General features: G+C 47.4%; 1 protein-coding gene across 1 annotated transcript; it reads right to left on the reverse strand.

Moving 5' to 3' along the window:
• Positions 1–68: 68 nt before the first annotated feature.
• MYT1 (myelin transcription factor 1) lies at positions 69–11588 on the reverse strand (the record flags this gene model as incomplete). Its single annotated transcript, XM_031556600.1, has 9 exons — positions 69–223; positions 1839–1993; positions 2398–2667; positions 3285–3490; positions 5990–6204; positions 7577–7690; positions 8490–8580; positions 9975–10109; positions 10703–11588. Coding segments are annotated over 9 exons (2190 nt in total), but the record flags the coding sequence as incomplete, so codon positions are not given.
• Positions 11589–11635: the final 47 nt, after the last annotated feature.

Here is an 11635-nt window from a genome sequence, read left to right on the forward strand (position 1 = left end):
AAAGAAAAAAAGAAACAGAAAAAGGGCAGGGGCGTGGGGATGGAGAAGGGTAACAGAATGTGGGGAGGAAACAGAACCAAACTGTCCACATGGTCAAACAATATACTAAAAACTAAAGTTGTATTTAGAGTTTGAACTGTGGAAAAAAAGGTGAACCCACCTGCGGTGAGAGGCATAGTTTCCCGTGATGTGTCCGCTGCCATCACAGCCTGGGGTAGGGCAACTGGGCAACAACAACAACACAGATGTAAGTGCTGGAAAGGGATTAATTCACCCCAGAATGCGAGCCCTCCTTGGTATCTGCATTGGAATGTCCTTGCCTCTGGTCCTGTTCACAGGCAAATACACCAGCTCTTTCCCCTTTTTGTTCCCAGAAGTTCACGATTCTTCACAATTTTAACAGGAAAAAAAATGTGGTAAATGTGAAGAAAGTGTTTGAAATACTTGGGTTCTCAGTGCTGTTGGTACCCACTCTTTGCCAACAGGAGGGCTGAGAGATGGCACCTTCACAACCCCACCAGGGACAGCATAAGACACTGAGCATCAATCAGACACAGGTAGCTCCTGCCTTAACTACAGATCATCCATTATAGCTCTCAGGTCAGAGAGGAGCAATGGTACTAAATGAGGAGAGACAGCTCGGGGTTGGCCATGATACCATTTATTTATTCCAGGGAAGAAATTTCTTGCCCTTCATAATGCAACTAAAGCACTGCAGGTCTTCAAGGTTCTACCTCAAGAATTGCTATTCACATCACTGCTGAGTTTCCAAAAAGCCTTGAGAGTTTTGCATAGGACAGCTGGTTTGTGCTTTGCTAATTTAGGGAAGCGACTGCTTTGCCCCTGTGGACCTCTTCCTTGCCTGGCCACACTCTTCCATCAGCCTCCTGCTTGCATAGCCAAGTAATGAGCAGCATTGTATAAGGTCAGCAAAATGAGGCTCACCATCTTTCCCCTGTTTAGCATATAGGAAGGTCAGGCTGCAGGAAAGAGGCCCAGGCATAGCAGATCCACTGGGAGGGGAGAACTCAGCTCCACAGCCTCCAGACTGATCCCAACAGCCATGAGAGCAGGGACACATCCACACTGCAGCTCTAAACACGGACCCATGACTGTGGGGGATCAGCAGGGATGCAGAGCATCGTGTCATCTAATAAAGACCTGGGTCTATTTTCTCCCCATCCAAAGCCATGAATACACACACACACAGTAGTTCAGATAAGACCTCTCCAACATATAATGCAGCATGACAGCAATCCTGCTGTAGCCAGAGTTCACATTTCGTGGCCCTGCAGTATCACGGTGATGTGACCCACTGCTCTACACTAATTACCCAACAAGTGCTGCCTTCCCAACGAGGCACCTGGAAGGACAGTGGGAAGGTGCTGAGCTCCTTTGGATGCTTTTAGCTTCACAGCATCACTCGGTGTCCCACAACAAGAGGTTGGGACCTTGGAAGGGCTCCACCACTGTGCCAGAAGCACTCCTAGAGGAAAATACCATGGAGAACAACCCTGCAAAGCAATTTGCACAGCTGTAGCTGTGAATCCTGAGAGCACAGAACTCCGTAGGAACTGCCCTTCAGCACTGCAGTGTCTCAGGACCACAGTCAAATGGATTTTATCTCAAGGATCAGAAGTTGTATGAAAGTAGGGTTTCCCTTTAAGCTTTCATTTGAAGCCCTAAGATGAAATCAGAACAATCACAGCAAGAAAGTTGGCTACACTTCTAATTCTTACAATGTATTTGTTGACAAATTTTGTCTGCTACCAGCCTGGCTGTCGCTGAGGATATGTTTTCATACATATAGAAAAAAGAGACAAGAAGGCAGGGCTTACGTGAGCAGCTCTTTCTTGATGTCCTTGGAGAGGAATTTAAGCTTGAAGTTAGTTAAGGTAACTTCCCCTGGATATTTTCGTTCTTCAAAGTTTTCCTCCGATACTTCTTGCTCATCAGCTTCCGAGGAGGCAAAAGAGTGGGCTGCAGGCTCTGACTGCAAGAGAACAGCCAGAAGTGGTTGCAGTGGTGCCCATTGCTGTGAGCTGCAGTGGGAAAGGACCCCAAGTTCATCCCAGCTCAGAGTTAAGGCAGCACTGCCAGCACTCCTGTGGCCTGCAGGCACCTTGGTCATCATCTGGAGAGCAAACAGATAGTGATTTCCCCTTTTTGTGGGAGAAATGTTCACAGCGTATCTGTACGGGCTTACACTTGGTTTACCAAGGTCTTGCAGATGGACTCAGACTTATCCCCAGCAGGACCTGCCTCCATCTGCACCCCAGCCAAGAGACTAAATGACAAAGTAGTGGTGCTGGGAGAAACAGGACAACAGTACAAGCAAATATGTAATTCATCCCTCCACTGAGATTTGTAACTAAAACATCCAGAGCCACCTCTCACCTCTTCTGGCTCTTCTTCCCGCTGACGGTTTGGTTTAGTGTAGTCAATGGGTCCATCCCATTCATCCTGGCGGGAGGTCTGGCTGGACTGGGGGGAGGTCATGGTGCTGCTCGTGGTACTGGTGCTGTTTTGGCGCTGGGACACATCTGGGGACTTCACACTGGGACTACTGCTGCAGCTGCTGCTGCTGGGAAATGTGCTCTCCCGCTTGCGGTTCTTGTTCATACTCAAGTCCAGAGTCCCATTTTCATCCACCTCAATGTCCATGGACTGAAAAGTTGGAAATGTGCCCAGCGTTAGCAGCTGCCAGAAATTCTCTAAGGGGATCTTGCCCCCATTTGTCACGGGGGAGCTAGGGAGCAAGTTATTCATGTCCTGTCTTCTGCAGTCACTTAAAAGGAACTGAATGGGAAGGGATGCTCTTTCATAAAGATTTTCAGAAACGTGCCATGCAGACACACCCCTCTCCTAAAAGCAATGAAGCATTTTGTCTCAGTTGCCTGAACACAGGCATCTAGAGCCATCTAAGATGTCCCATGGCAGCCAAGACATCTGCCCAAAGCTGGGCATGGGACACAGGACCTCAGGAAAACCCTGATGCAACTGGGAAATCTAAAATGACATCAGACACTGAGCAGTGAGCAATTGAAACCCATCTTAGATGGGTAATTTGAACCACGATGCATCTTCTGAACATCCTAAGAGCCACGACTACCTCCTCCAAATGGTACATCACCCAAAGCACATCAGAAGGGAAAGGGCAATATGGGATAATGTCCTCTTTTCCTCTCTATTTAAAGGTCAAAATGAAAGAGGGGATTAAAAAAAAAAAAAAAAAAAAAAAGGTATTTCTCCCATCTAAAGCTTCCAGTTCCAACCCTGCTCACCTTGCCGGCTGCCTCTTGCTGCTTGGTGCTGAGATTCTCTGGCATTTCCCAACAGCGTGTGGAGAGGTTGAGGATGGCGGTGGCAGCCATGTGAGCAGCCTCAGCATCGTGGGAGTAGTCAAAGCCTGTGGAGGAAGATGAAGTGCTCTTCACGTAACTGCTGGAGGGGCTGTGGCTGGGGGAAGAGGCCTTTGGAAAAGGTTTGGCTGGAATAAAAAGAGAAGGAACAACAGAAAGCTAATGTAGGTCTGGCACAGGCAGAGCGAGGTGTTAAGTCAGGCTGAAGAAGCGAAGATGTCAGCAGTTCCAGTGGCAAACTGCATTTATTACCAATCCATGGGCTATTTAATTGCTAGGGAGGTGCTGGCTGTGGCCAGGATCTTGTGTGAAGGTTCTCAGTGGGAAAAGTCAATTCATTAAGTAGATCTGCCATCAAGTCCCACAGAACTCAGCACTTTTCTTCATTAAAGCTACCTCTCGGTGGAAGTGTCAAAGGAGAAAACTCAGAGAAGCTTCCTGGCTCTGTCTGTTCATAACTTATCCACAGAGATGACTTGCAGCAGATTTCTTGTAGCACATTTGAACACTTTAGGATAAAAAATTACATTTATAGCAAAACCGTGGCCATGAAATATGAGCTTCTGATGATGACAGCAGTGAAATACGGATTTTCTGACAGCTGATTTGTCATTTAAATATGTCTGAATAACAGGATTTATTGCTCCTCTGCACACGGTCACTACACCACACCAGTGCTGTATATCACAGCACACAGCAGTGTGATCCAGGAGGTGCTACGCTCTCTTCATGCTCGATGGCTAATCCACAATAAAACTCGCCTAAGGTTAATCCACACTAAAACTTGCCCTCATCTTGAAACTGGGCCCATTTGGAAGGGCTGTAAGCCAGCTGGAGTCCCTCAGAAGTCAGCAGCTTCAGTGGGTGCAAATGGGATTGTCTGATTTTGACCCATCACAGGGCCATATTCTGACTCAATCAGCAGCATTTTAAAATTCTTAATTAATTTCACTGGGCATGTTTTGAGGGGAAAACACACAGCCCCTTCAACAAGACTTGTATGGTTCATCCCAGCAGGGACGAAGCTGCAGGAAAAGCTTGGCAGAGCAGAGCAACTTCATGATTGTCACCACAAAACCAGAATTTAAGGCATGATAAAATGCTAATCTGCCAAGGACGGCTCCCTTCCTCATTGTGTGCGTACATAATGCGTATTGACATTAATGGGAGTTATGCACACACATGCAGGGGAGTATAAATCCCTCTGGATGAAGATCTCTTTAAAATAAGTTCTTAGTGAAAGGAACAGACTTCCCCGCTATGATTGGCAATCATATTCATCTTGTTGCTTTGATTAACTCATTGGAAACTTGCCCGAATGGTTATTCTTGTGTAGGGCTGCTTGTTTTTCAGTCCTGTTTAATCCATGTCTTTACGGTGGGGTGCGGGTGTTTGCCAGCCCGACCCCACAATATCCAGGATTGGGAGATGCCAATTTCAATTTCACACCATAGACTCAGTGATGCTTTTCCATTTCATAAGTATTTCTACCGCTAATAGACTCGCAATCAGCAAATTAGTAAAATAAGTGATGAGAAAAAATAGGAAGGATTATCCTAGTGGGTCTGCTGGAATTATTTTTGTCAGTACAATTACCCTGAAAATTCTTCGCTAATATTGCAAATAACACAATCTATTCAGCAAGAGAATCACTTGCTCTGGGAAACAAATTACTTTTCCATCAGACCTAACCCAGGATGACAGTGGCAGTTGTGCTCTCTGGCCTCCATCCAATTTCATTGTCTGATCCTTTACAGATTTAGTACTGTAATAAAGGCAGCTTCCATTGTAGTGCAACAACCGGGATGCTTTCAAGTATGAGCACTTTTTAGAGAGCAGCTGCATCAGGATTAAACAGGATTGTGGAAGTGGGATTAGCCAGACAGAAAGCCCTCTGGAGGCTGCTGACTTCTGCAAACCGAGCTCCTAAATCTTTTTTTTTTTTTTCTTCCCCTGGAAGATGCCTTCAGGAGCACATTTGGAGTCAGAGGGAGGGGGAAATTAAACATGGGTCTGACAGAACCGGGCTGGGGCAGTCTGGCTCCTGGTGCTTCTCTCCCACTCCTGGGAACCCCAGGCTCAGAGGGTTCATCTGACCATTGCATTTTCTCCTGCCCTCCCATTGCCCAGCACTGTGAGCAGCACGAAGAGCTCAATGAGGAGCAGGTGATCGATCGGGGAGCAGAACACGGCCAGGAAGACAAATGGGTGGAATGGGTCATACAGAAGATGGAAGAGAGGAAAACTATAATCCATTTAGCGAGATGAGAAAAGACAGATCAATAGATATGAACTGCAAAGCAGTGGGGACAGACTGAAGACAACTGTGTAACTTATCCCACCTACAGACGTGGCTCAGATTAATGTTCCCACTGCTCAACATGATTCTTAACAAAGCTCAATCTCAGAATTGCAGGGGCTGGAAAGGACCTCAAGAAATCACCAAATCCAACCCCCAAGCTCTCCCCAAGGCCAAGCTCTGTATGTACCCCTCTCCCCACCAAAGGGATATGTCATGGGGGCCCATTTCTCCTCCCGTTCAGGCTCAGCCCTTCCTTCCCAAATGATGTGGCATGCCAAGAAAGACAGAGAACACAAAACCCAGCCCTTCCCTGTGCCCAACTTACATTTAAAGGCTTTAGGTGAGGTTTCGCTAGTCTGAATCTTTGGGGCAAGCATGCGTTTGCCAAAAACCTGAGCATCAAAACTTGCATAATCGAAGGTGACCTTGGAGTACTTCTCCAGCTCCTTGGCCAGGTTGGCCCGGGGGGTGGCTGGGACCATGTTGGGCCGGTAACTTCCGTACTGAGGGATCTCCAGCTGCTTCACAAAGCACATAGGCCTGAGGACAAAAGAACGAGCACCAATGATTTTTCTTTTCTTGGGAGCCCATAGCAGGGGCTGCTGGGAGGGAACTGATGTGATGGGGACATGCAGCTGCACCTTGTCCCCAAGGGCTTAAAGAAGAGGTGATGATGACTTTTGCTCTCCCTCAGCAAGTCTGCACCTGCTCTGGGTCTCTTGGATTCCTTTTTCATTTTTCCCCCCTCCCCCCAGCCTTTCAAACTTCTTTTTAAACCAAAAGCCAAGGTGTCCATCTCATGCAAAATATTCTTGCAGGTTGCTGCAGTATGGCAGTGCTTTTCCAATGGCATCACACTCAGGTGCCACTCTCCTATGGGTGCCATGACAAAGGACAGCACACAGAGGTGCAGGGATTCAGTTTTACTCTGATAACCCTGCAGATCTGCAGCAGTGGTGAGCTCAATGCATGGCCACATCGAGCAAACCTCTCCTTGCCTGCGGAGTCCCTCTTCAAGCCCTGCTTCTCCGGGTTGCCTATCATGAATCAATTTGTCTTGCATATAAATTGTATATAAATGGCCCATTGTTATTCTCCTTCCCGTGACCTCTTTCCACCAGTGAGTCCCCGGAGCGGGAGCTCCTTGGAGCATGGAGCATCCTCGTGACGCGCTCAGAGCACGCTGTGCCCATCGCGGGCTCTGCTGCAAATAAATAAGTAATCACCCTAAATGGCCTTCCTTTGCAAAGCACCAAGCTCTGTGCACCGGGGTGTTCAGCAGTCCTGGGGAGCAAATAAATAAATTAATCACACCTCAGTGCCTCGGTGGGAGTGCTGCCGTTCCTCTCCTCCTGCTCTCATTGCAAAATAACTAACCATATTACAATCCATCTGTAGCCTCATGAATCACATTGGCTACGAAAGCAGGAATCAATCAGGGACATCCTTACTGCAAGACAGCCCTTTCTCCCAGGAAGAGAAAGATGGGCGAAATAACAAAATAGATGTGAGCGCTTTGGCAATGAGCGTAGGCTAAGGAAGGAAAGCGGATGGACTTGCACAAAACGACAATTGAGTGATTTATATGTAGCCTAAATCTCCTCCTCCCCCTCCTCGAGCCCACCCTACTTATAATGCTAATATAATAGCCATAATTCTCCAGCAGTTTGCATTACGGTGCTATCGGCACAAATGCCTTCTGCTGCACTGCTAAAACCCTTTGGCCTGTAGCCTCAGCATTAATTGATGCTACAGAAGCAATTCATTGTCCTCAGTGCCCTCCCTGGGATCATCAATTAAATATCTCCCCACCTTGGCGAGACCTATGATCATAATAACAGGACTCAGCAGTATCAGGATACAGCAGGAGCAAGCTGGCTGCTGCTGCAGTTCTGCTTCCCACCCCACATACCTGAGGATCCGGTCAGAGTTGGAGCTGGGCTTTGAAGGATCACCAGACTGGGTTTGTTGCTTTTCATGTGATTTGGCTAATTTTTCAGCAGCAGCAATGGGGCACCCAGATAAACTGTGAGTTAAAAGAGAAGAAAAAGTAGAATGTGAGGAATGTACGTGGAAATCTTCACTTGCTCCCGAGTCTCAGAGCTACACTGAACCCCTGAGAAAAACGTTTGCCTTCAAGGTTTTCCTTGTTAGTATTATCCTATTTTACCATCAGTGTTGGCCAGCAGCAAAGCAGCCAAACATCAAGTGCCCAACCTGTCCTCTCCTGACCCCATCTGAGCTGAAGTCCCACAGCAGCAGCACCTAAACTCCCACATCACCTGCACTGCAGACTAACGGCAGCCTAAATATTGTGGAAATCCTCAGAAAGCCTTCAAAGTGCCACACCACCAAACACAAACATCACTGGGCATGGGCACCCTCTGTTCCACATCTCCTCCTTGAGCCTCCACCTGCACCCACAGCATTGCTCTAGCCCAACCATCAACTCATCACCACCATACCAATAAAACTCAATGCAACATCTACTCTCGTTATGAACACCCACAGGAACAGCAACTCCACCACTTCCCTGGGCAACCTGTGTCAATGCCTGGCTATTTTTTCTAAGAACAGTTTTTTCCTGACACCCAACCTGAAATCACTGCTCCATCCTGCTGCCCTGTATTATTCTTTGCCTTATCACAGAACCATTAAGGTTAGACAAGACCGTTCTGGCTATCTAGTCCATTAGGATCATCCCTTCTTCACTCACTGTGCTTACAGCACCTTCAAAAGTGAGAGCTGTAATGTAGGAATAAACCCAGTGACCCTGGGGCTGTGCCCTGCTGGCCCGGCCACTACGCAGCAATGGAAGGTGGTACCTCCTGTGCGTGTTGCGGTTGCTGTTGACGTGACCCTGTCCTGTGCAGCCTGGCGTGGGGCATTTCAACACGTTCTCGTGCATCGCCAAGACTTCGGAGCAAGCAAGGGAAGGGAAGGAGGAGTGGGAGGCAAAAAACGATAAAAATCAGAGAGAGAGAAAAACAAAACACAAAAACCAACCCAAGTCATCAAGTCTTCGCTTCCTAGAAATCAGGAAGCGTGAAACCCTGCAACTAGAATATCTGCGTGGAGAAAAGTAGATTTACAAGGCAGCATTGCTCAGGTCAGCACTAGATTAGCATCTGGGCACACAGCCGGGGCTGCCTCCCTGTTTGCTGATTGCAGTGCAGTTCCCCCACCCAGCCCCCACTGCCCGCTGCTGTTTTGGAGCTAAGTCTCCCAGTTTCAGGTAGTTTTAAAGTGATTGAAGCTGTATCTCCGCTTTTATCCTGAGGACTAGCCTCTGTTTGATTTTTGAACGTTTTAATCTTCAGGATTATTGCTTCCTGCAGTGCTGACCTTAAAAGTAAAGAAAATAATTTGATTTGCAAGCCTTTCTGAAGCACGCATCTTGTGTTATTTATTTATTAATATTTTTTCTTGCATATGAGCCTGTGTGAAGATAGCTGTGCTTCCTCCTTGTTTCCTGCAGCTCTCTGTTTATGGCAGGTCTGCAACATTCGAAATTACTGATAAAGAAGGGCGTCTTTTTTTTTCTTTTTTTTTCTATTTTTTGGCCTATTATACCATTATCATAAACATAAAACATTTATTTTTATGTCTATGCACAAGGAAAAACTATTTAGGACACTGGTAGAGAGGTTGAAATAAACTCTCCCTACGTATCTGTATATAAAAATCTGTTATGTTGCTGATAAATATTTTCTGCAGAAGAGAAGAATCTCAGTACAGTGCTTTGTGAATTCTACAGCAATGAGAGCAGAGAAAACTCAGCTGTCCTCCACATCCTGAGCATTTCCCCTCCTTTGCCATATGGCAACACCACCATCCTTGGACGCCAGGAAGGAGTGCTCTCTCCTTCTCCCCAGTGTGATAACCCAAATAGAGAAAAACACAAGAAATTCAGTGTAAAGATGGGAACTGTTCAGCACACCTCTGGAGGTGGGCAGCAGTCGATTTTAGAGCACCTTTGATTTTCAGAGAAGGGACCTCATTCTCCACAGGATGGTGCTAAAATCTTCAAGAAGGGTCTGACTTTCCTATAATCACCACAGCATTTCCTGTTAAGATTATTATCACTTTGATGGGGAAAAGCATACCAGAATGGTTTGAAAAAGCATTATGCCATGCCAGAGACTCAGTTACACCCCAAGAATTAACGTCAGACCTCTGCTAGGGTCTCAGCCACCTACTGCCCTACAGTTGGCTCTACCCACCAGATGTGAAATTCTCCCCTTAGAAATAAGGTTCCAATCTAATTCCAGCAAGCTGTTATCCCACTGGGCACCCAACCATGTACTTACTCTCAGGGGGGATCCTGTCTTTGTGCGGACAGCCAGAGAGGCTGCGGTGGTGAGGGTAGAGCCCTGTGACATGGCCGGTCCCATCACAGCCAGGCGTTGGACATTTGATTTCTCGCTTCTCAGGTCTTGAGGGATCTAAAGGTTTCAGAGAAAGCATGGTGGTAAGCAAGTTAGCAGTTTTGGAAGGGAAAAGGTGGGAAGGTTGGGAAAGCGTATTTGAAAAATGGTCATGGGTGCTTCCCACCACTCTTCCAGTCTCTGAGGGAAATACCTTTGGGTTTGGAGACTTTTTTTGAAAGTGCAACTGTAACACTGGAGACAAATTGGAAAAGCAATTTGAGCATCTACTGAGCTGGGATATGGAGTCACTCAACCTACCAAGCCTGTACGCAGCTGCACATCAAGCACATGCCAACCCCTCACTGGCTGTGGCTGGACTCCTGCTCTTGCTCCATCTGGGTTTTATACCAACTCTATGGTTCAGACTAAGATTTTCAAGGCCAATAGGCAATTTAACCACATGATTCCCCTGCTGAGACTTGGAGTCCTCCATCATTTTGCACGTTCACTGTTGCCCTCTATCTATGTCCTAATTTCTCTGGGCATAGAGAATTTGTGGCTAAATTCCCTGCGTGTGTTGTGAGCAGCCTACTTATCCTGAAGGTGAGCAGGTCTGTCCCTGGGAATAGGAAGAAGAACAGTCATGGAGACTCATCCCCATACCCCACCTTTGCCATAGTAGCTCTTTCGGATGCTGTCCAATGGTTTGCTCTGCTTCTCGTCGACCTGGAAGTGCTTTACGTGTTCTCCTGGCAGCCGGCTGGGCTCCCTCACAATTTTCACCTGCTCAGCTTTCAGCGCAATGGCCTGTTCCAGAAGCCCCAGGTTCCCCCTCGTCATCATGTCATACATTTCTGACTCGTCGGTCACCGCTGACTTCTGGGAGTGGGCATCATCATCTTTGTCGTCATCCGACCGGACCTCCACGATGACAGAGTACTCGGGCTTAGGGCTGAACTGCCCTTCACAGTGACTTTTCTGTGTGTCCTGAGAAGTGTGAGGAGCTTCTTCACAGACCACTTCGGGAGTCATTTCTTCCTCCTCTTCCTCCTCTTCTTCCTCCTCCTCCTCCTCTTCTTCTTCTTCCTCTTCCTCATCTTCATCTTCATCCTCATCTTCATCCTCCTCATCCTCTTCCTCTGCTTCAGCTTGCATGGCCTTCTGCAGCTTGCAGGACTCTTCACAGTTCATGTCGTCCTGGTGCTCCGGACACAACTCGCTGCTGCGTTCGCTAGTGACCTCGATGACTTCCTCTGCATCCTCAGTCTGGATGATAATCTCCTTGTCACATTCCTCCTCCACGATCTCCTCTCCTGCATCCTCATGGACCAGGTGCACAACGTTGGATGGCGGCTTGGACACCTGCAGCTCAGCTTCGGGCAGCTGCCCTTCGATGGCGAGGGTTTCCTCTGCTATTTGGCCTAGGTTTAGGAGAGAGTTGGCGATTATTTCTTGGTAGTTGCTATAGTTGGCCTTGCTGGGCCCAGACGTACTTGTTGCTGGTTTTTGTCCGTAATGGGCTGATTTTGTTGGGCTTCTCTCTGAGAAGGTTGAGGGAAGAAGACAGAAGGAAGAAAGAAGGGAGGGAAGAAAGAAAAGCA

This window comes from Meleagris gallopavo, chromosome 22 (genome assembly GCF_000146605.3).
Source record: "Meleagris gallopavo isolate NT-WF06-2002-E0010 breed Aviagen turkey brand Nicholas breeding stock chromosome 22, Turkey_5.1, whole genome shotgun sequence".
Lineage (NCBI taxonomy): Eukaryota > Metazoa > Chordata > Aves > Galliformes > Phasianidae > Meleagris > Meleagris gallopavo.